The sequence below is a fragment of the Gorilla gorilla genome, chromosome 10, assembly GCF_029281585.2.
Source record: "Gorilla gorilla gorilla isolate KB3781 chromosome 10, NHGRI_mGorGor1-v2.1_pri, whole genome shotgun sequence".
NCBI lineage: Eukaryota > Metazoa > Chordata > Mammalia > Primates > Hominidae > Gorilla > Gorilla gorilla.
In genome coordinates, this window is record NC_073234.2 from 45,002,274 (window position 1) to 45,026,248 (window position 23,975).

General features: G+C 48.0%; 2 protein-coding genes and 1 non-coding gene across 4 annotated transcripts; all 3 read left to right on the top strand.

Moving 5' to 3' along the window:
* The first annotated feature begins 2,059 nt into the window (after positions 1-2,059).
* On the top strand, positions 2,060-4,347 carry APOF (apolipoprotein F). Its single transcript, XM_004053377.5, has 2 exons — positions 2,060-2,187; positions 2,728-4,347. The coding sequence occupies exons 1-2, from the start codon at positions 2,103-2,105 to the stop codon at positions 3,690-3,692; spliced, it is 1,050 nt and encodes a 349-aa protein (XP_004053425.1). The 5' UTR covers positions 2,060-2,102; the 3' UTR covers positions 3,693-4,347.
* Positions 4,348-4,442: 95 nt separating this feature from the next.
* STAT2 (signal transducer and activator of transcription 2) lies at positions 4,443-23,464 on the top strand. 2 transcript variants are annotated; one of them, XM_004053376.5, is made up of 24 exons: positions 4,443-4,855; positions 8,493-8,630; positions 8,786-8,939; positions 9,268-9,363; positions 9,539-9,628; positions 9,720-9,795; positions 10,208-10,293; positions 10,457-10,605; positions 13,629-13,787; positions 13,889-13,981; positions 14,191-14,250; positions 14,647-14,667; positions 14,892-14,985; positions 15,446-15,493; positions 15,574-15,657; positions 15,822-15,920; positions 16,023-16,158; positions 16,278-16,330; positions 16,458-16,552; positions 18,131-18,267; positions 18,462-18,644; positions 18,882-18,939; positions 20,939-21,249; positions 21,539-23,464. In XM_004053376.5, the coding sequence occupies exons 2-24, from the start codon at positions 8,500-8,502 to the stop codon at positions 21,679-21,681; spliced, it is 2,556 nt and encodes an 851-aa protein (XP_004053424.4). In that variant the 5' UTR covers positions 4,443-4,855; positions 8,493-8,499; the 3' UTR covers positions 21,682-23,464. The 2 variants fall into 2 exon arrangements, with proteins under 2 accessions (XP_004053424.4, XP_018893744.3); XM_019038199.4 differs by having other exon boundaries at positions 4,636-4,855; positions 9,280-9,363.
* Positions 12,630-12,693, top strand: LOC115930303 (U7 small nuclear RNA). Its single transcript, XR_004066946.1, has one exon. It is a non-coding gene; the product is annotated as a U7 small nuclear RNA (small nuclear RNA).
* Positions 23,465-23,975: the final 511 nt, after the last annotated feature.

A 23,975-nucleotide genomic window follows, 5' to 3' on the forward strand; every position in this document is an offset into this window, starting at 1 on the left:
TGAGACTGTGTCTCCAGAAAAAAAAAGGAAAAGGAAAAGAAAAAGAAAAAGAAAAAAAAAAGATATGGGACAGGACTGCAGGGCCTAAAAGGGGAAAGGTCAGTTTGTCAGTATGGGTCAAAGGTGAGAAGGACAAAGTCTGGGCTGGGAAGAGATGCATAAATATTTGCAAATGTTTTGTCCTTCACTGTTTTGGAAGCCATCAACTTTCTGGTTTCCTTGTGATTCTGGGAAAGGGCAGATTAAAAACAGCAACAACAACAATAATAGTAATTCAGGTCATGAAGATACCAAAGCAAATGAGATGTTTGGACTGTTTTTTTCCTCTGACTTGTTTCTGCTCAAAATAGGAGGATCACCCACATCCTTTAAGAGTGAAGATGAGGTGTGTTCAGGGCAACCGAAGTTTCCAAGAGCTAAGACACTTTCTAGCTCTGGCCAGTCTTGGTGTCTCTTTGTCCTGAGCCTTTCTCCACTTCCCAACCTGAGCACTGCTTCCTTCCAGCAGGGCTGCTCTGCTGTCCCCGCATGGTCCAGGCTGTGCTGTTGCTTTGCTGTGTCCTGCTGTCCCTGGTGTCTGCCTTTCCAAGAAATGCCCAGAATGAGACTCTGACCCTCCAGCCATCTTTAACAGAGACTGGGCATCCATCAAACATGCTCTCCATATTTGGAGAACATGGAGAGCCAGATTCCTCTCCCAGATCCCAGGATCTGCCAAGATATCTTACACACAGCCCCCTCCCTAGCCCCTCTGCCTGAGTACCTGTCCAACTTTGCTCTGAGGGTGCCCTTGGAGGAGGTGGGCTGCCCAACTGAGGCCCATGTTCTGCAGTTTCAGATGCGAGGAAAGGATACCACTGAAACCCTCATCCGTGAGAGTCAAAAAGTTCAATGGGGAGGAAGGCAATACCAACATCATTGTGACGAATCTAGTAGTCCCTTAGGGAAGTGTGAATAAACCCAGCACCCAGCTGCCCATCCTGGGAAATGTATGGATGGTGGCAAATATACCCACTGGGGTAGCTGGCCTACCAGTTAGCTCAGATGGTGATTGAGTTTGCTGAGAAACCATCTCCCATGATGCTTGGTGTCACAGTTCAAAGTTTGGGGTGTCCACATCACCAAGAACTGCAGGTATGAGTCTTGGGAGCATACTGAAGAATTAGGCAAAAAGTTGAAGAAGCTCTCAAGATCATTTAAATTGTCCATGGACAGTGACAATATAATCTATCAAATGTTCCACAGCTATTCTGAAGTGCTTTGTGAGGAAAATGATCCAGGAATTGATCCTGGCTCATTTCAGCTATTCAATATCACATAAATAACGAGTCTCCTTTCCCAGGACTGTATTCAAGGATGGCACAGAGTAAGTAGTTAGAAATGTTGGAGACCACTTAGGACAGATGAATGCTCTTTATTTCACCTCTTCGCTTAAACACATATGTGACCAGTGTTAGCCTTGCCCCTCTCCACTTAGTAGGTGTCAGCTCCCCCGCTTTTTTTTTTTAAGACGGAGTCTCACTCTGTCACCCAGGCTGGAGTGCAGTAGTGCGATCTTGGCTTACTGCAACCTCCACCTCCCGGGTTCAAGCGATTCTCCTGCCTCAGCCTCCCGAGTAGCTGGGACTACAGACGCCCACCACCATGCCTGGGTATGTATGTATGTGTATATATATATATATATATATATATATATATATATATTTTATTTTTTTTTAGTAGAGACAGGGTTTCACCATATTGGCCAGGCTGGTCTCGAACTCCCGACCTTGTGATCCGCCCGCCTTGGCCTCCCAAAGTGCTGGGATTACAGGCGTGAGCCACCATGCTCAGCCGCTAATTTAATTTTTAAAATGAAGAGAAATGAGAGTATCACAAACATCTCATCTTTCCTAATTCTGAATTTCCCTGGCTCCTATCATGAGCTGAGAGTGGGAATGTGGCAGGGACATACAGGAAATGCCAAAGAACAGGACTGTAGGTATAGAGGTTGAGTGTGTGACAAGGGGCACAAGGTTTGAGCAGCCAGTATAAATGGGCAAATATTTGCAGAGATTACATCCTTCACTGATCATAGGGGAAAGCAAATATCTCCTTTCCTCATGGGACACAGAACTAGGCAGAACAGGATCAGGAAGCGACCAAACCTACCAAGGCAGTCTCACTTCTCAATGACTGGACTGTGTGGTAATTTGGGGTCCCTATATATGGGTGGAAATAAAACAGAAGTCCCTGGTGACCTGTAAATGGGGGAGACCAAGTGGGAGCAACTGGGGTGCATTTCCTATTTCCTAGGACTTTACCTAAAAAGAACAGAAGCTTGGGACCAGGCGCGGTGGCTCACATCTGGAAGCCTATCACTTTGGGAGGCGGAGGTGGAAGGATCACTTGAGCCCAAAGTTCAGAACCAGGCTGGGCCAGATGGCAAAACCACGTCTCTACAAAAAATTTAAAAATTAGCTGGGCATGGTGTCACGCACCTGTAGTCCCAGCTGCTTGGGAGGCTGAGGCAGGAGGATCCCTCGAGCCCAGGAATTCAAGGCAGCAGTGATTTGTGATCCCATCACTGCACTCTAGTCTGGGCAACAGAGCAAGACCCTGTCTCTAAAAAGAAAGTACAAAAGCTTGGAAGCAGGTGATGTATGAGGTGTCCCCCTAACTGAGTCTTGGGCTCACCATAGCCCTTAGGGAAATGGTTTGTATGTTTCGGATTTCTCCCCTTTCTAGGGTACTCTGCTCCAGACATGCGTGGCCTCAGACTCATCATGATACCAGTTGAGCTGCTACTTTGCTACCTCCTGCTGCACCCTGTGGATGCCACTTCATATGGAAAGCAGACAAATGTCTTGATGCACTTTCCTTTGTCCTTGGAATCCCAGACACCCTTTTCAGACCCCTTGTCCTGCCAATTTCTGCACCCGAAGTCACTGCCTGGTTTCAGCCACATGGCCCCTCTACCCAAGTTCTTGGTAAGCCTGGCTCTAAGGAATGCCCTGGAGGAAGCTGGTTGTCAGGCTAATGTTTGGGCTCTACAGCTACAGCTCTACCGCCAGGGTGGTGTGAATGCTACACAGGTCCTCATCCAGCATCTTCGAGGGCTCCAGAAAGGCAGAAGCACAGAGAGGAACGTGTCAGTGGAAGCCCTGGCCTCTGCCCTGCAGCTGTTAGCCAGTGAGCAGCGAAGCACAGGAAGGGTCGGGCGCTCCCTCCGCACAGAGGACTGTGAGAATGAGAAGGAGCAAGGTGTGCACAATGTAGTCCAGCTGCTGCCAGGAGTGGGAACCTTCTACAACCTGGGCACAGCTTTGTATTATGCTACACAAAACTGCCTGGGCAAGGCCAGGGAACGAGGCCGAGATGGGGTCATAGATCTGGGATATGACCTTCTGATGACCATGGCTGGGATGTCAGGGGGGCCTATGGGTCTAGCGATCAGTGCTGCACTTAAACCTGCATTAAGGTCTGGGGTTCAGCAGTTGATCCAGTATTACCAAGATCAGAAAGACGCAAACATCTCTCAGCCAGAGACCACCAAGGAGGGTTTGAGGGCCATCTCAGATGTGAGTGACTTGGAAGAAACAACTACCCTGGCTTCTTTCATATCAGAAGTAGTAAGTTCAGCTCCCTACTGGGGGTGGGCCATAATCAAGAGCTATGACTTAGATCCTGGGGCTGGGAGTCTTGAGATATAAAAGAATGTGGTAACCACAGAATTAATAACTGTACTACCCTGACAAGCTATATACATGTCTTCAAAATTTTAATCTGATTTATCCAGGAGGAAGTCTGTACAGCAAAACGTAGGAACGTAAATGTTTGGGTGTTGAAGTCACAGGGTTTGGTTTCGAATCTAGGCTCCACTTGTTAGAGCCTCGGTGATCACTGACTAGTAACTTCTTTCTTGAACTAAGATCAGTTTTTAAGTTTCAAAAGGAGATAGAATGATTTTAACCTCAATGAGTTGCCCTGTAAATTTAAAATGATACAATGAATCTAAAATGCTTATCACAGTACTTTCAATAAATAGCTATTAGCCAGGTGCGGTGGCTCACGCCTGTAATCCCAGCACTGTGAGAGGCTGAGGCGGGATGATCACCTGAGGTCAGGAGTTCAAGATCAGTCTGGACAACATGGCGAAACCCCGTCTCTACAATAAATACAAAAAATTATCCTGGCGGAGTTATGCACGCTTGTAGTCCCAACTACCTGGGAGGCTGAGGCGGGAGAATCACCTGAGCCTGGGAGGTCGAGGCTGCCGCGAGCCGAGATCGCGCCGCTGCATTCCAGCCTGGGTGACAGAGCGAGACCATGTCTCAAAAAATAAAAATAAAAAAAATGTTTTCATTACCTCAGCCCTCCTCTTCCTATCCCAAGGCGTCGAAATTCCGGTCCCACCCCTTCCCATGGAGCCCTTGGCGTCTCCAGGCTCCTCAAGCTAGTTTCGGTTCCGTGGCTCACGCGCGGGTTCTCGAAAATCAGCTGTTTCAGTCTTGGGCTAGTCCACTAATTGGACTCCTCCCCTCGTAGAAAGTGCCTACTTGAACTTCTCCACCAATCGCTGAAGCTGCAGGTGTGGTTTCGGCTCAGCTTGTCCCGCCCTGCGGAGGGGCGGAGTTGCGGCGGCGCCAGTGAGCTCGCAGTCTGGGAAGGGCTTGACTGAGTGGCAGCCAGTGTCGGGGTGAAGGCTGGGAATGGGGCCGCTCCGGACTTCCGCTGCCAACTACAAGGGGGCGGGTCCGAGGGGGTTAGCCGAAGTTGTAGGCGGGGCGTGAGGTTCTAGTACCCAAGCTCATACTAGGGACGGGAAGTCGCGACCAGAGCCATTGGAAGGCGCGGGGACTGCAACCCTAATCAGGTACGGGCCCTGAGAGGGTGTGCTGGGGTAGGGGTGGGGGTGAGAGTGAGAGTTCCTCCTAGGGAAGGGCGACTGGCCCCAGGGGTTACGCCCTGGAGAGGGTAGCTTCGGTCCCCAGATTGAAATAGGAGCTGTCGCCTGCTCGGTCCTCGATCTTCTTCTGTCCAGCCTATCTCCCTAACCCTAATGCCCCTCTCCCAAAACTGCCCTGCAGCTTCCGAGACCCGGAATCTGGCATTGTTATGTTGGTTCGGTATCTGACGTTTTTCCCTCTGCTCTGCATTATTTTTTATCTTCACCAAAAAACGATGTTCAAAGATAGATAAATCTAAAAACAAAGATAGATAAATCTATTATCTTTGTTTTGTTAAAAAGTATAAGCTACTGAAAGATGAAACGATTGCCTAAGGTCACACACAAAATTCAGTTCATTTCAGAAAAGCTTCTTGAGTGCAAAATATGTGCCTAAGAATGAGAGATAATGAGAAAAAATTGTTTCAGCCCTTAACCTCAGTGTTTGCAATCCATTTGGGGAGACCAGGTTTTTTGTTTTGTTTTCATATTTGAATCTTTGCTGACTTGCTCCTTTAATATCAGACACTTAAATCCTCAAGAATTGGGACCTCATCATTAATTTTTTTTTGGAGATGGAATCTCACTATGTTGCTCAAGCTTGGTCTCAAACTTCTGGGCTCAAGCCATCCTCCCGTCTTGTGGGCCTCACAAAGTGCTGGGATTACAGGCATGAGCCATCATGCCTGGCCACCTAATCATTTTTTTAACTTTTTTTTTGTATCATAAAAGCAATACAGATACATAGTTTTAAAAATCAAGCACTACTAAAAGCGTTAAAATGAAAATAGCCCCTGCCCAATCCCTCCCTTCCCTTGTTCCTGCTGGAGGTAGAAAGGCAGCTGATGTTATTCATGTTAGTAGAAGACTCTCCCACCCCAAGCATTTCTCTTTACTTTGTAATAAAATCATGTGACCTTTTTAGACCACAAATATGCATGAATTCTGTTCTGTTAGGCTCAGGCTGCAACAAGCATAAGTTTCAGTTTCCTAAATAGACACCAGCTGGCAGTGAGCAGGGAACAGTGGGGAGAAAGATGCATGGCACAGCCTGCTTGGTGACAGGCAAAAACCAATTTGTTGTTGTTGTTTTGAGACAGAGTCTTGCTTTGTCACCCAGGCTGGAGCGCAGTGATGTGATCTCTGCTTACTGCAACCCCTGCCTCCTGGGTACAAGCCATTCTCCTGCCTCAGCCTCTTGAGTAGCTGGGATTACAGGCGCCCACCAACACGCCTGGCTAATTTTTTTACGTTTTTAGTAGAGATGGGGTTTCACGTTGGCCAGGCTGGTATCGAACTCCTGACCTCAAGTGATCCTCCCGCCTCTTCCAAAGTGCTGGAATTACAGGCATGAGCCACTGTGCCCTGCCAAAAAAAAAAAACAAAAAACAAAAAACAATTTTAAGTGAAGTTTCAGGATCTCACAAAGTTGATAACCTATAATCATATTCAAGATTCACAGGTCATAAACGTGTCATATTCTTGGGATTGAGCCACCCATTGCACAGCATTTAGATGTCTTCTAGAATGGAGCTCCTCCTTCCTATATGGAGGGCAGTTTATGTGGTGTACTTACCTGACCTCCAGAAAGATTTGGCTCCTAAAAAAGCTTCAGGTGGCCAGGCACGGTGGCTCACCCCTGTAATCCCAGCACTCTGGGAGGCTGAGGTGGGCAGATCACCTGAGGTCAGAAGTTCCAGACCAGCCTGAACAATACGGTGAAACCCCATCTCTACTAAAAATACAAAAATTAGCTGGGCATGGTGGTGGGCGCCTGTAATCCCAGCTAGTCGGGAGGCTGAGGCAGGAGAATCCCTTCAACTCGGGAGGCAGAGTTTGCGGTGAGCCGAGATCGTGTCACTGCACTCCAGCCTGGGTGACAGAGCAAGACTCCATCTCAAAAAAAAAAAAAAGCTTCAGAGCCAGCAGGGATCATGCTGTAATAAATACTTAACATCAACACTGATCTTTAAATGCTTTAGCATAATCAAATATAAATAACAAACACACACATAAATGCAAAATAAATGAATTAGGGAGATAGATGAAATAAGATAGTGGAAATAGTAATGTTTGTTAAAGCTGGATGGTGATCCTTGTACTATTCACTCTACTCTAGTGTGTGTTTGAAAATTACCATTAGGCTGGTTATGGTGGTTCATGCCTGTAATCCCGGCATTTTGGAAGGCTGAGGCAGGCGGATTACTTGAGCTCAGGAGTTTGAGATCTGCCTGGGCAACATGGCAAAATCCCGTCTCTACAAAAAATACAAAAAATTAGCTGGCATGATGGCACACTCCTGTAGTCCCAGCTCCTTGAGGGGCTGAGGCAGAGAATGGCTTGAACCTGAGAGGTCAAAGCTGCAGTGTGCCAAGATCATGCCACTGCACTCCAGCCTGCGTGACCAAGTGAGACCCTGTCTCAAAAAAAAAAAAAAAAAAAAAAGAAAATTCCCATTAAAGCACAAAGGCCCACTTATTGAAGCTATTAAAATACAGGTTGGGGCCGGCCAGGCACAGCGGCTCACGCCTGTAATCCCAGCACTTTGGAAGGCCGAGGTGGGCAGATCACGAGTTCAGGAGATCGAGACTATCCTGGCTAACACGGTGAAACCCCGTCTCTACTAAAAATACAAAAAAAAAAAATCAGCCGGGCATGGCGGCGGGCGCCTATAGTCCCAGCTACTCGGGAGGCTGAGGCAGGAGAATGGCATGAGCCCGGGAGGCGGAGCTTGCAGTGAGCCGAAATTGCACCACTGCACTCCAGCCTGGGCAACAGATCGAGACTCCATCTGAAGAAAAAAAAAATACAGGTTGGGACCACAGTGGCTCATGCCTGTAATCCTAGTACTTTGGGAGTCCGAAGTAGGTGGATCACCTGAGGTCAGGAGTTTGAGACCAGCCTGGCCAATATGGTGAAACCCCGTCTCTACTAAAAAATATACAAAAATTAGCTGGGCGTGGTGGTGGGTGCCTGTAATCCCAGCTACTCAGGAGGCTGAGGCAGAAGAATCACTTGAACCAGGGGGATGGAGGTTGCAATGAGCCAAGATCATGCCACTTCACTCCGGCCCAGGCAAAAGAGTGAGACTCCATCTAAAAAAAAAAAAAAAAAAAATACAGATTAGGCATTCCTAATCTGAAAAATTTGGCTCCAAAATGCTCCAGTGAGCATTTCCTTTGAGTGTCATGTGGGTGCTCAAAAAGTTAGATTTTGGACCATTTCAGATTTCAGAGTTTTGGATTAGGGATGCTCGACTGGTAAGTAATGCAAATATTCCAAAATCTGGACAAATCTGAAATCCAAAATGCTTGGAATAGCAGATACTCAACTGGTAGCACTCCCTGGAAGAATATGCGCCAAACTGATAGCAGTGGTTACTTTTGGAGAGGAGGGGAAAGAACCAAGATTAGCAGTAGGATCAACATAGATTTTAATGTTTTCTGTATTTTTATTACTTGTATAATTTAAACATTTTAAATTAGTAATAATGAACAATCATGAAACTATGGATGATTTAGTCCAGCAAAATATCCAATTGGGAACCCTCATCCTTCTGACGCAGAGCCCAAATGGCGCAGTGGGAAATGCTGCAGAATCTTGACAGCCCCTTTCAGGATCAGCTGCACCAGCTTTACTCGCACAGCCTCCTGCCTGTGGACATTCGACAGTACTTGGCTGTCTGGATTGAAGACCAGAACTGGTGAGGCCTTCAGGAAGTTGGGGGAATGAAAAAGGTGGTTCCTTACTTCTGGGCCCCCGGGATCCTGGAATCATTAATGGCAGGAAGGGGTTGGAAAGCCTCAGGACTACAGTAACACTGCAGAGACGCTAATACTTCTTATTCCTGGTGCCCAGGCAGGAAGCTGCACTTGGGAGTGATGATTCCAAGGCTACCATGCTATTCTTCCACTTCTTGGATCAGCTGAACTATGAGTGTGGCCGTTGCAGCCAGGACCCAGAGTCCTTGTTGCTGCAGCACAATTTGCGGAAATTCTGCCGGGACATTCAGGTACTTGGAACGGTTGGGAGTAATGGGGTAGCACTGGGAGCTGAGCATAGAGGAGTAAGGTTTGGAGAATGGAATAGTACCTGGAGGTGGAAAGGGAGACGGGAACAAATGTGGGGAAAGGAGGACAGAGTCTGGACTTGGGGAATCACTAGCAGAGAGAAGGGCTGCATATACATGACACTGTTGGGAGGATGCTATGGTGAAAAGACAAAGGGCTAGGAACCCCGAAGGAGGAGGAAATACTGTGGACATTGGTGGGGAGGGTCTAGGGCAATAGGTCATTGAGAGTGGTTGAATTGGATCAATCCTTTCTGTTTACCTATTCTAGCCCTTTTCCCAGGATCCTACCCAGTTGGCTGAGATGATCTTTAACCTCCTTCTGGAAGAAAAAAGAATTTTGATCCAGGCTCAGAGGGCCCAATTGGTGAGGACAATTCAGTGGTAATGTTGGAAACTCCTGAAGTAGAGAGGAACCATGGAAAGGACTCAGGGAGTTGTCTCGGAACAGGATCCCCCCGACATCCTGTGGTATAATTTCAGGCCTGAACTTAAGGCATGAAAGGCCAGAGTTAAAACGTGCTCAGAGCCTCTTTTTTCAGGAACAAGGAGAGCCAGTTCTTGAAACACCTGTGGAGAGCCAGCAACATGAGATTGAATCCCGGATCCTGGATTTAAGGGCTATGATGGAGGTTAGTAGATGTGGTAGGAGTTAGGGTGGACAGTGTTCAGCCTAACACCTCCCTGAGAAGCAGCCTCATCGGGGTCCTCTCCCCTCTGCAGAAGCTGGTGAAATCCATCAGCCAACTGAAAGACCAGCAGGATGTCTTCTGCTTCCGATATAAGATCCAGGCCAAAGGTAGGAAGCACATTGAGGGGCTGGAGAAAGATAAGTGCCTGCTGAGAAGCCAGAGCTGGAAGTGAACAGGAGAAAGCTCCGATGAGCAGTAGTCACTGTCAGACACACCCCACTGACTACAGTCCTGCTGCTGTGCAAAGCTGGAAGTGCTTTGTGGAGGTTGAGCTGGAGGTGCAGCTGAGAGACAGTAAATGTTGAGGAAATGCATGGAAAACTAACAGTGTTTTATTTGAGGGGGTGTCTGGTCCAAGCATGACCATTCAGAATTTGCCTGAGGGTCCCACAGGTGCCTGTGCTTTGCTTGGTTTCCCTTTCTTCCTCCACAAAATTCCTCCTTCCTGACTCTGACTGAGACCCCAGTCAGGAAGGAGAGGAAAGAACCCCTGGACTGACTCCTGTTCCCACCATCCAGGGAAGACACCCTCTCTGGACCCCCATCAGACCAAAGAGCAGAAGATTCTGCAGGAAACTCTCAATGAACTGGACAAAAGGAGAAAGGTGGGAGACAGAGGACAGAACATGTGGGCAACAAGGATCTGGAAAAATGAGGGATGTGGGGACCCTGGTCCTCTAGCGCTGGCTTCTTTGTTTCTTCATCCCCAGTTGGGTGGTGGAGGGTGAAAGGGAGAGATGCTCAACACTCACATTATCTCTTTCCCAGGAGGTGCTGGATGCCTCCAAAGCACTGCTAGGCCGATTAACTACCCTAATCGAGCTACTGCTGCCAAAGTTGGAGGAGTGGAAGGCCCAGCAGCAAAAAGCCTGCATCAGAGCTCCCATTGACCACGGGTTGGAACAGCTGGAGACATGGTGAGAGGTACCACCCCAACCCTCGTCCTCGCCACGCGCTGTGATTTGTAAGTTGCAGTGCCCTGCATATAGCAAGAGATACTGTTCTCTATTTGTCTCTGCTCCCCAGAATGAGCCCTGCTCCCTGCTGACTGCAGCTCTATTCTGCTCCTCATCCTCACCACGCAGGGAGCCCAGAGCCCAGTCTCCTTCAGGGAAAGGAATGAATTAACCCACAATCTGGTTTTTCCTTCTTTTTTAATCACCCAGAAATATATATATATATATGTATTTTTTTTTTTTACTGCAACGAATACAATGACAAGAAAGGAAGGAAGGAAGGAGGAAGAGAAAATTACCTATTACCTAGCTTATTAAACAAAAATGGAATCATATTGTCCATACTATTTTGAAATCCATGGGTTTTTTTTTAAGCTTAACAGTATTTTTTATATATATATATAAATATATATTTATATATATATATATATATTTTTTTTTTTTTTTGAGACGGAGTCTCACTCTGTTGCCCAGGCTGGAGCACAGTGGCACAATCTCAGCTCACTGCAACTTCCACCTCCCAGGTTCAAGCAATTCTCCTGTCTCAGCCTCCCGAGTTGCTGGGATTACAGGCACACACCACCATGCCTGGCTAGTTTTTTTGTATTTTTAGTAGAGACGGTGTTTCTCCATGTTGGCCAGGCTGGTCTCAAACTCCTGACCTCAGGTGATCCACCCAACTTGGGCTCCCAAAGTGCTGGGATTACAGGCGTGAGCCACCATGCCTGGCCAACAGTATATTATATTTATCCATGTTATTTCTTATGTCCACAGAACAGTCCCCTATATGGTGGTAACATAATTTAATTAATGAACTCCTATTTTCAGCTATTTAGGTTATTTTCAATTTCTTGTTACCTTTTTCCAGGAAACGCTATATTTTATGGTAATTATATTGTGATGTGGAAAAATCACTAGTGTGTCCTCCAACATACTTGAAAAATACCTACTGTTTTCAATATTTTCTCATTTAAAAATTTATTATAATTTAGTCTTTTAGAAATATACCAGGCCAGGCATGGCGGCTCATGCCTGTTATCCTAGTACTTTGGAAGGCTGAGGCAGGAGGATCACTTCAGGCTTGGGGTTTGAGACCAGCCTGGGAAACATAACAGACCCCATCTCTACAAAAAAAAAAATTTGTTTTTTAATTAGGCATGTCCGGACACAGTGGCTCACACATGTGGCCAGCACTGTAGGAGGCCAAGGTGGGCAGATCACTTGAGGTCAGGAGTTCAAGACCAGCCTGGCCAATGTGGTGAAACCCCATCTCTACTAAAAATACAAAAATTTGCCAGGTGTGGTGGTGCATGCCTGTATTCCCAGCTACTCAGGAGGCTAAGGCAGGAAAATCACTTGAACTCAGGAGGCAGAGGTTGCAGTGAGCTGAGATCATGCCACTGTACTCCAGCCTGGGTGACAAAGCGAGACTCCGTCTCAAAAAAAAAAAAAAAAAAAAAGATTAGGCATGGTGGCATACGCCTGTAGTCCCTAGCTACTCAGGAGGCTGAGGTGGGAGGATTGCTTGAGCCCAGGTGTTGGAGGCTGCAGTGAGCCATGATTATACCACTGTAGTCCAGCCTGGACAACAGAACGAGACCCTGTCTCTAAAAGTATATATGTACACATACCATAATACCCAGCTACTGAGGAGGCTGAGGCAGAAAGAGTGCTTGAGTCCAGCAGTTTGATGTCAGCCTGAGCAATATAGCAAGACCCTCACCTCTTAAAAAAAAAAAGTAGATAAAAAAAATACCACAATTGCTCAGGTAGATTGAAAAACAGGCATATAGTACTTATGGTACAGGACCAGCATGCATGCATGCATTGATTGATTGATTGATTGATTAAGACAGGGTCTCTCTCTGTCTCCCAGGCTGGAGTGCCTGGCCTTAAGTGATCTGCCCACCTTTGCTTCCCAAAGTGCTGAGATTACAGGTGTGAGCCACCATGTCAGCTGGTGAGGCTTTTTAAAAGATAGTTCCAAGTGTTACAGCTCTTTTAGAATTTGTCTAGCAGGCTTTCAGGTTTTTGCCAGAAACCACCCCCACCCCCACCCTCACCAAAAAAAAAAAAAAAAAAAAAGATAGTTACAAACGTTTCCCAGAATAGTTGTCCCAATTGAATCTATTTTCTCATGTGTGGTGTATGGTTGTTCTCCTGTCACCACATTGCTGATTATTATTATTTTTAATTATAGAGACAGTAAAGTACAGTAGTTAAAAATGTGAGTTGGGGCTGGGTGCAGTGGCTCACGCCTGTAATCCCAGCACTTTGGGAGGCCAAGGCGGGCGGATCACCTGAGGTCAGGAGTTCAAGACCAGCTTGGCCAACATGGCAAAACCCTGTCTCTACTAAAAATATATATATATAAGTTAGCCGGGCGTGGTGGCACATGCCTGTAATCCCAGCTACTCGGGAGGCCAAGGCAGGAGAATCTCTTGAATCCAGGAGGTGGAGGTTGCAGTGAGCCAAGATCACGCCATTGCACTCCAGCCTGGATGACAAGAGAGTGAGACTGTCTAAAAAAAAAAAAAACAAAGTGTGAGTTGTACAATGAGACTGCCTGGGATCACATACAAGCTTCATCCCTTACTAGTTGTATGACCTTGAGCAAGTCACTTAACCTTTCTGTGCCTCAGTTTTGTCATCTGTAATGTGGGGAAAATAATAGTACCTGCTTCAGAGGGTTGTTTTGAGGATTAAATGCATTAATATGTGGAAAGGGCTTAATATAAGTTGTACATAGCATATGAAAACTTATGTTAAATCTATTAGCAGTTTTATATGTGAAAATAGCTTTGATTTTCATTTCTTGGATTATGAATCATGTTGAATAATCCTTTATATGCTTCCTGGATTCTTTTTTTTTCTTACCCCGAGTCAGTTTCTGACTCTTCACATATTTACAGAGAGGTCTTGGAACCTGGATGGGGGAATCCAGGAAACTCATGGATTCCTTCTTCCTGAATTTTATCACCCAGGTTCACAGCTGGAGCAAAGCTGTTGTTTCACCTGAGGCAGCTGCTGAAGGAGCTGAAGGGACTGAGTTGCCTGGTTAGCTATCAGGATGACCCTCTTACCAAAGGGGTGGACCTACGCAACGCCCAGGTCACAGAGTTGCTACAGCGTCTGCTCCACAGGTCTAGAGGCCAGGCAGGAACCCTGGGGGAAAGAAGGAACAAGGGAAGCCATTCTTACAGATACTGAGCTATATATTCTCTCCACACCTCTCTCTCCTCAGAGCCTTTGTGGTAGAAACCCAGCCCTGCATGCCCCAAACTCCCCATCGACCCCTCATCCTCAAGACTGGCAGCAAGTTCACCGTCCGAACAAGGTTGGCATTCCAGAACTCATTCCCACTTCCTTTTTCCAACCCTGCCACTGTGTATTTTCTGGCTTTACAGCTCTTCCCACTCTTGGCTTTTTCTTCTCTTTCCCTGCAATCTCCCTACCTCTTATAATCCCTCTTCTCTTTTTCAAACATCTAGTCTATCCGGAAGGTTGAGGTTGACCGCTTTCCCCTATCCCCCTTCCTTCCCCCAGGCTGCTGGTGAGACTCCAGGAAGGCAACGAGTCACTGACTGTGGAAGTCTCCATTGACAGGTAAATTGGAGCAGGTGAAGGGTGGCCAGGACACGGGCTGCTGGGGTGGAGGAGATACTCACTCTTCACAACAGGGCCCTAGGGCTATCTCCTTCCTCCTTCCAACCCTACCTCATAGAAATTATAATTCATTTCTTTTGTCGAACACTTACTTTGTGACATGCAGCATGTCAGCAACTCATTTAATTGTCACACCAACCCCATGAATTAACTATTACCAGTGCACCGTACAAACAAAGATACAGGCTTAGAGAGACTGATTACATCTCTTCTCAAGGCCACATAGCTAGTGAGCTCAAGTTGGGTCTGAACCGAGGTCTATCTGATCCCAAAGACCAAACTCCTAACTTCCATACTCTTTTTCCCAGTGATTTTTTTTAATTTCTTTCTTTTCAGGAATCCTCCTCAATTACAAGGGTAGGTGCTTGACAAGGACACTGCAAACATCTGTACAGTGTATGACCTGCAGAACCACATTCGGCAGCCCTGGTGGCACAAACAAGGAGGAGGGGGATTTGGGATATGGACAAAGGGAGATGGCGAGATCTGAAATGAAGTGGAACTTCTGTTTTTTTTTTTCTGCTGAGTTTTTAGAATAATTCCATTCCTTGTCTCCATGTATCTTCTTCCTCCTGGAACAGCTTCCGGAAGTTCAACATTCTGACTTCAAACCAGAAAACTTTGACCCCCGAGAAGGGGCAGAGTCAGGGTTTGATTTGGGACTTTGGTTACCTGGTAAGAATAGTTTGTGACCTATGCTTTTATTACTATTTTTATTTTTTTGAGACGGAGTCTCACTCTGTCCCCCAGGCTGGAGTGCAGTGGCGCCATCTTGGCTCACGGCAACCTCCGCCTCCCGGGTTCAAGCAATTCTCCTGTCTCAGCCTCCTGAGTAGCCGAGACTATAGGCACACACCACCATGCCCGGCTAATTTTTGTATTTTTAGTAGAGATAGGGTTTCACCATATTGGTCGGGCTGGTCTCGAACTCCTGACCTCAGGTGATCCACCCGCCTCAGCCTCCCAAAGTGCTGGGATCACAGGCATGAGCCACCACAGCTGGCCTGCTTTTAGTCCAAAGGAACAGGGGTTGGGGGAAGTTCCCAGGGCTTGAGAGGTCTTGGAGCCAAACAGGGGTTCCAGGGACACTAGGGTGCCCACTCTGGCATTTTCTCTCCTTCCCTTCAATTCACAGACTCTGGTGGAGCAACGTTCAGGTGGTTCAGGAAAGGGCAGCAATAAGGTGAGGTCTGGACAGAGGACTCGGGGGCAGGGGGAGCTTGCCAAAGAGCCTTCTGATGACTATGTCTTTGGCTGTCCCAGGGGCCACTAGGTGTGACAGAGGAACTGCACATCATCAGCTTCATGGTCAAATATACCTACCAGGGTCTGAAGCAGGAGCTGAAAGTGAGTGAAAATGGAGGGCAAGGAGAGAGAAAGCAGCTTTGGAAGAAGGCATAAGAAGGGGATAAACAGAAGCCTCTTGGGGTGGGTTAGCACTCCTTTCCTCTAACAAATACCTGCAGCTAGAAACATCACATCCCTCTCTGTGACTCCTGTCTTCTCCCCAGACGGACACCCTCCCTGTGGTGATTATTTCCAACATGAACCAGCTCTCAATTGCCTGGGCTTCAGTTCTCTGGTTCAATTTGCTCAGCCCAAACCTTCAGGTAGGGAGTGAGGCCGACAGGTCAAGGCGGGAGAGGAGGGGTGTGGAAGCTTGGTGTGATAGGTTGCTTCTGAGCCAGCCTGCACTGCTCCCACCCCTGCAGAACCAGCAGTTCTTCTCCAACCCCCCCAAGGCCCCCTGGAGCTTGCTGGGCCCTGCTCTCAGTTGGCAGTTCTCCTCCTATGTTGGCCGAGGCCTCAACTCAGACCAGCTGAGCATGCTGAGAAACAAGCTGTTCGGTACAGATTTCCTTTTCTCTCAGCCTTTCCCCAGCCTTAGTCTTTTCTGTCCCTCTGTCCTATCTATCCCAGGACCCCTGGCTTCCCTCATCATCTGTCTGTGGCTATCTGTCCCACAGGGCAGAACTGTAGGACTGAGGATCCATTATTGTCCTGGGCTGACTTCACTAAGGTAACTCCCTGAATCCTGTGGAGCTGTGGATCTAGCCCACATTCCAAATACTGGCCTTCCCACGTCCCTCCTTCCCTACACCAGAGGCAACTCCTCAGCTTTTGCTACCGTTCCATTCCTCCTCCAGCGAGAGAGCCCTCCTGGCAAGTTACCATTCTGGACATGGCTGGACAAAATTCTGGAGTTGGTACATGACCATCTGAAGGATCTCTGGAATGATGGGTAAGGCCTTGGTCACCCTTCCCTCATGGGCTTGTGCTTTCCAGGCTTGAGAGTGGAGTCTCTGCACCCTCACGTGGCAAGCAGGGAGAGAGAGCAAAGACAGGTGCAGGCCACGTCTCCTCACATTTGTTAACAATAATAAGGCCGGGCGTGGTGGCTCACGCCTGTAATCCCAGCACTTTGGGAGGCCAAGGCGGGCGGATCATGAGGTCAGGAGATCGAGACCATCCTGGCTAACACGGTGAAACCCGGTCTCTACTAAAAATACAAAAAATTAGCCGGGCGTGGTGGCGGACACCTGTAGTCCCAGCTACTCGGGAGGCTGAGGCAGGAAAATGGCGTGAACCTGGGAGGTGGAGCTTGCAGTGAGCCGAGATTGTGCCACTACACTCCAGCCTGGGTGACGAGCAAGACTCCGTCTCAAAAAAACAAAAACAAAAACAAAAACAATAATAGCCATAAACAGTGTTTGTGAAGCATCTCCTACATTCCAGAGCTTGATGGGTGCTCTTCATTAATTCTCTCATCTCATCCTTACAACCATGCTGAGTGGTGGGTTTTGCCAGCTTCATTTCATGTGAAGAAACTAAGTTTCAGAGAAGTTAAAGAACTTACCCAAGGGACAGAGTTGATATTCAAATCCAGGCCTATGTGACTCCAAGCGCATGCTCTTTTCACCACACTGCCTACCAATTTGTGTAGCATTTGGCTTTTAAAAGTGCTATTCATGACCAGGCACGATGGCTCATGCCTATAATCCCAGCATTTTGGGAGGCCGAGGTGGGTGGATCACCTGAGGTCAGGAGTTCGAGACCAGCCTGGCCAACATGGCGAAACCCCATCTCTATTAAAAATACAAAAATTAGCCGGGTATGGTGGTGGGCGCCTGTAATCCCAGCTACTCAGGAGGCTGAGGCAGGAGAATCGCTTGAACCCAGGAGAGAAGGTTGCAGTGAGCCAAGATCGTGCCATTGCACTCCAGCCTGGGTGACAGAGCGAGACTCTGTCTCAAAACAAAACAAAACAAAAGTGCTATTTATGGCCGGGCGTGGTTGCTCATGCCTGTAATCCTAGCATTTTGGGAGGTTTAGGCGTACAGATCACTTGAGCCCAGGAGTTCAAAACCACCCTGGGCCACATGGTGAAACCCCGTCTCTACAAAAAATACAAAAGTTAGCCAGGCATGGTAGTGTGCACCTGTGGTCCCAGCTACTCTGGAGGCTGAGAGGTGGGAAGATTGCTTGAGCCCGGGAGGTCGAGGTGGCAGTGAGCTGTGATCGTGCCACTCTTCTCCAGCCTGGGTGACAGAATGACACCCTGTCTCCCAGAAAAAAAAAAAAGTGCTGTTCATCTGTGTGATCTCACTGAATCTTCATACTTCTTCAAACCCTCGGAAGGTGGCTATTGTCAGCAAAGTGAAGTGACTTGTAAAAGATAAAAAAAAGCTAAGTGGCAGGGCTTGGTCCAAAACCTGGCTTCCAAACCTGGGCTGTTTCTCCATACAAGGGGAGCAGGGAGGCAGGGGCCTGGTGGGGCAGGGGGTTGGGCGGTGTCTCACAGCTGCTCTCTGTGCTCCAGACGCATCATGGGCTTTGTGAGTCGGAGCCAGGAGCGCCGGCTGCTGAAGAAGACCATCTCTGGCACCTTTCTACTGCGCTTCAGTGAATCGTCAGAAGGGGGCATTACCTGCTCCTGGGTGGAGCACCAGGATGATGGTCAGCTGCTCTGCCCTGCCATTCCCACAGCCTCTCCTTTCTGCCTGGCTCCCCTCTTGCCCCTCTGCCTGCCCTTGGCTTCCCTGGCTCTGAACTGAATCCCTCAGCCAGTTTGGGACTGGGCAGCCAGAGCAGAGAGCTCCAAGGCCCGGCCTCTTCCCTCAAGCCCACCTGTTCCTGCATTCACTCTCCAGACAAGGTGCTCATCTACTCTGTGCAACCGTACACGAAGGAGGTGCTGCAGTCACTCCCGCTGACTGAAATCATCCGCCATTACCAGTTGCTCACTGAGGAGAATATACCTGAAAACCCACTGCGCTTCCTCTATCCCCGAATCCCCCGGGATGAAGCTTTTGGGTGCTACTACCAGGAGAAAGGTGGGAATCGTTCACATACTTCATTGGTAGATTGCAGAGATCTTCAGACATCCATAGATCCCACTCCTTCCTTTAAAGCCTGGGAAAACTGATATCTAGAGGAGTTAAGGGATTCATCCATGGGATACTGCTGGTTACTATGGGGATGAGACTGCCAGGACCATCTGCACTAGGGGAACCTCAGGCTATATGTCTGGCCCACTGATCTTCTCTGCTTCTTGTATATGTTCCTCACAGTTAATCTCCAGGAACGGAGGAAATACCTGAAACACAGGCTCATTGTGGTCTCTAATAGGTGAGATATGAACTCTTCATTCATCCTCCCTAATCCTTTTTGGCTCTGCTTCAGTGAATCGTCAAAAGGGGGCATTACCTTCTCCTGGGTGGAGCACCAGGATGATGGTCAGCTGCTTTGCCCTGCCGTTCCCACAGCCTCTCCTTTCTGCCTTCTCCTAAGCTGCCCTATTCCAGTCTCCCCAGCCTTCCCTCCCTCCTAGCCCACTCTAGTTTTTTCTGGTTCTAGTCTCTCCTATCTTGTATTTTTCTGCTGCCATCCTTAGGTTGTCTCCACAGGGGTTTCTGGATAATAATGATCATAATCACTGGTGTTAATGGGTACCTACTTGATGCAAGCATGGAGCTTTTTTTTTTTCCAGACAGGGTTTTGCTCTGTCGCCCAGGCTGGAGTGCAGTGGTGTGATCCTGGCTCACTGCAGCCTCGACCTCCTGAGCTCAAGCAATACAGGCATGCATCACCAAACTCAGCTAATTTTTTGTGTGTTTTTTGTAGAGATGGGGTCTTACCATGTTGCCCAGGCTGTTCTTGAACTCCTGGACTCAAGCGATCCACCCACCTTGGCCTCCCAAAATGCTGGGATTACAGGCGTGAGCCACCACACCCCGCCTATATATATATTTATTTTATTTTATTTATTTATTTTTTTTAAGATAGGGTCTCTGTCACCCAGGCTGGAGTGCAGTGGTATAATCATGACTCACTGCAGCGTTGACCTACGGGTTGAAGCAATGCTCCTGCCTCAGCCTCCCAAGTAGCTGAGACTACAGGCACACGCCATCACACTCAGCTAATTTTTTAAATTTTTTGTAGCGATGGGGTATCACTATGTTGCCCAGGCTGGTTCTTGAACTCCTGGCCTCAAGCAGTCTCCTGCCTTGGCCTCCTAAATTGCCGGGATTATAGGAATGAGCCATGGCACTTGGCTGGGGATAGTTTTTTTTGTTTGTTTGTTTGTTTTTGAGACAGAGTCTCACTCTCATTGCCCGGGCTGGAGTGCAGTGGTGCAATCTCAGCTCACTGCAACCTCTGCCTCCCAGGCTCAAGCAATTCTCCTGCCTCAGCCTACTGAGTAGCTGGGATTACAGGCGAGCGCCACCCATGCCTGGTTAATTTTTGTTTTTTTTGAGACAGAGTCTCGCCCTGTTGCCCAGGCTGGAGTGCAGTGGCACGATCTCAGCTCACTGCAACCTCTGCCTCCCAGGCTCAAGCAATTCTCCTGCCTCAGCCTCCTGAGTAGCTGGGACTACAGGCACGCACAACCACCACACCTGGCTAATTTTTGTATTTTTAGTAGCGACAGGGTTTTACCATATTGGCCAGGCTGGTCTCAAACTCCTGACCTCATGATCTGCCCACCTTGGCCTCCCAAAGTGCTGGGATTACAGGCGTGAGCCTCTGCACCCGGCCTAACTTTTGTATTTTTAGTAGAAACAGGGTTTCACCATGTTGGCCAGGCTGGTCTTGAGCTCCTGGCCTCAAGTGATCTGCCCGCCTCAGCCTCCCAAAGTGCTTGGATTACAGGTGTGAGCCACCGTGCCTGGCCTGAGAGTTTATTATGCGCCAGGCACTAGGCTAAATGGTTTGCATTTATTTTCTCATTTTATTGAATCTACAAAATAGTCCTGTGAAGTATACACTGTTACTGTTTTCAGCTAAGGAACTGGATTTAGAGTAGTCAAGTTTTGTACCTAAGGTACGTGGCTAATGATACAGGTCTGTTAGATTCCATAGCCCTGATTTTAACCACCCTACTGCCTCTCAAGAATTACTAGGTATTGTTCTCATTTATAGATGATAAATCTGAGGCTCAGAAAAGTTAGGCCACTTGCCTAAGGTCCCCCAGCCAGGATTCAAACTCCAGGAGGCCTGATTCCAAACCCATGCTCTTTAGCCCTCCGCCCTACTGCCTTCTTAGACTAGCTTCTGCTTATTCTACCATTCCCTATTTCATTTGAACCACTGAGCCCTGCCCCTTTGTCTGTCTTTGGGTATCCAGACAGGTGGATGAACTGCAACAACCGCTGGAGCTTAAGCCAGAGCCAGAGCTGGAGTCATTAGAGCTGGAACTAGGGCTGGTGCCAGAGCCAGAGCCCAGCCTGGACTTAGAGCAACTGCTAAAGGCAGGGCTGGATCTGGGGCCAGAGCTAGAGTCTGTGCTGGAGTCCACTCTGGAGCCTGTGATAGAGCCCACACTGTGCATGGTATCACAAACAGTGCCAGAGCCAGACCGAGGACCTCTGTCACAGCCAGTGCCGGAGCCAGATTTGCCCTGTGATCTGAGATATTTGAACACTGAGCCAATGGAAAGTAAGTGATGCGATGGAGCTATGGAAGATGGCACACATTCCCTTTCCTACCCCTTCTCCCTCTCCCATTACAGAAAAAGCTGAACTCCAAGCTCCTCATTGGAGAGAGGTCCATTCTGTGATTCCTTTTTTTAGGAATTACACATGCCTTCCCCCACCTCCCTGCTCTTTCATCCCACAAGTTCCCACTCAGGCTCTTCCCAGGCCTTTCCTGCCATCCTCCCTCCCTTTCCCTGCTGGGTTGGGAACTCCTAAGATCGGGGCCTCACTTTTCTCTCTGGATTACCTAGTCTTCAGAAACTGTGTAAAGATTGAAGAAATCATGCCGAATGGTGACCCACTGTTGGCCGGCCAGAACACCGTGGATGAGGTTTACGTCTCCCGCCCCAGCCACTTCTACACTGATGGACCCTTGATGCCTTCTGACTTCTAGGAACCACATTTCCTCTGTTCTTTTCATATCTCTTGCCCTTCCTACTCCTCACAGCATGATGTTGTTCTCCAAGGATGGGAATCAGGCATATGTCCCTTCCAAGCTGTGTTAACTGTTCAAACTCAGGCCTGTGTGACTCCATTGGGGTGAGAGGTGAAAGCATAACATGGGTACAGAGGGGACAACAATGAATCAGAACAGATGCTGAGCCATAGGTCTAAATAGGATCCTGGAGGCTGCCTGCTGTGCTGGGAGGTATAGGGGTCCTGGGGGCAGGCCAGGGCAGTTGACAGGTACTTGGAGGGCTCAGGGCAGTGGCTTCTTTCAGTATGGAAGGATTTCAACATTTTAATAGTTGGTTAGGCTAAACTGGTGCACACTGGCATTGGCCCTTGGTGGGGAGCACAGACACAGGATAGGACTCCATTTCTTTCTTCCATTCCTTCATGTCTAGGATAACTTGCTTTCTTCTTTCCTTTACTCCTGACTCAAGCCCTGAATTTCTTCTTTTCCTGCAGGGGTTGAGAGCTTTCTGCCTTAGCCTACCATGTGAAACTCTACCCTGAAGAAAGGGATGGATAGGAAGTAGACCTCTTTTTCTTACCAGTCTCCTCCCCTACTCTGCCCCTAAGCTGGCTGTACCTGTTCCTCCCCCATAAAATGATCCTGCCAATCTAATGTGAGTGTGAAGCTTTGCACACTAGTTTATGCTACCTAGTCTCCACTTTCTCAGTGCTTAGGAGACAGATCACTCCTGGAGGCTGGGGATGGTAGGATTGCTGGGGATTTTTTTTTTTAAACAGGGTCTCACTCTGTTGCCCAGGCTAGAGTGCAATGGTGCAATCACAGCTCACTGCAGCCTCAACCTCCTGGGTTCAAGCAATCCTCCTACCTCAGCCTCCTGGGTAGCTAGGACCATGGCATGCGCCACCATGCCCTATTTTTTTTTTTTAAAGACAAGGTCTTGCTATATTGCCCAGGCTGGTCTTGAACTGGGCTCAAGTGATCCTCACGCCTTGGCCTCCCAAAGTGCTGGGATTATAGGCATGAGCCACTGTGCTTGGCCAGGATTTTTTTTTTTTTTTTTTTTGAGATGGAGTTTCTCTCTTGTTGTCCAGGCTGGAGTGCAATGGCGTGATCTCGGTTCACTGCAACCTCCGCCTTCCGGGTTCAAGTGACTCTCCTGCCTCAGCCTCCCAAGTAGCTGGGATTACAGATCTGCACCACCGTGCCCAGCTAATTTTGTATTTTTAGTAGAGACGGGGTTTCTCCATGTTGGTCAGACTGGTCTCGAACGCCTGACCTCAGGTGATCGGTCCACCTCGGCCTCCCAGAGTGCTGGGATTACAGGCGTGAGCCACTGTGCCCAGCAGGAATTTCTTTTTATAGTATTGGATAAAGTTTGGTGTTTTTACAGAGGAGAAGCAATGGGTCTTAGCTCTATTATGTTATCATCCCCCCTTTTTTGTACAATATGTTGTTTACCTGAAAGGAAGATTTCTATTCGTTGGTTGTGGACCTGGACAAAGTCCAAGTCTGTGGAACTTAAAACCTTGAAGGTCTGTCATAGGACTCTGGACAATCTCACACCTTAGCTATTCCCAGGGAACCCCAGGGGGCAACTGACATTGCTCTAAGATGTCCTCCTGATGTAGCTTGAGATATAAAGGAAAGGCCCTGCACAGGTGGCTGTTTCTTGTCTGTTATGTCAGAGGAACAGTCCTGTTCAGAAAGGGGCTCTTCTGAGCAGAAATGGCTAATAAACTTTGTGCTGATCTGGAAATGTCTCATCTCTGATCCTCTTTATTTCCCTGCTCACAAAGGCTAATGTTCTTAGGGACACCAACAAGCTGCACAGGAATGAAGTCAGAAAATTGTGGCCTCTCTTCCATCCACCCCTCTACATTCCTCTTGTCATATTTCTTCTTCTTCCCTTCCTGTTTGGAGTAGCCCCTCCTGTCCGTTAGACTCTTCTAGGGGTGCTGGGAGCTATATATGCATTGTGGGGGGAGGGATGAGTAGTTATATAACTGTCTCATTGTCACTCAGCTGATTGTTGGCAAAGCCAAAACAAACCTGTCTGGATTTGTCTGACTTCAAAGCCCACACTTTTTGATGCTGTGACTATGGAAAAAAAAGGAAAGGAAATAATCACTAGCCACTTCCCATCATCTTTTCTTTTTTTCAAAGAATTTCAGCTACCCTTGAGTTACCAAACTTCCAAAGGGACTCCAGGGCCAGGCATGGTGGCTCATGCCTGTAATCCCAGCACTTTGGGAGGCCGAGGCAGGTGG

Excerpts from the sequence above, each read along its gene's own strand:
- APOF (XM_004053377.5), top strand. The coding sequence starts at position 2,103 with ATGGGACACAGAACTAGGCAGAACAGGATCAGGAAGCGACCAAACCTA. Across the intron at positions 2,188-2,727 it reads CTCAATGACTGGACTGTGTG|GGTACTCTGCTCCAGACATG; the intron begins GTAATTTGGGGT and ends TCCCCTTTCTAG.
- STAT2 (XM_004053376.5), top strand. The coding sequence starts at position 8,500 with ATGGCGCAGTGGGAAATGCTGCAGAATCTTGACAGCCCCTTTCAGGAT. Across the intron at positions 13,982-14,190 it reads AAGTTCACCGTCCGAACAAG|GCTGCTGGTGAGACTCCAGG; the intron begins GTTGGCATTCCA and ends TCCTTCCCCCAG. Across the intron at positions 15,494-15,573 it reads CAGGAAAGGGCAGCAATAAG|GGGCCACTAGGTGTGACAGA; the intron begins GTGAGGTCTGGA and ends TGGCTGTCCCAG.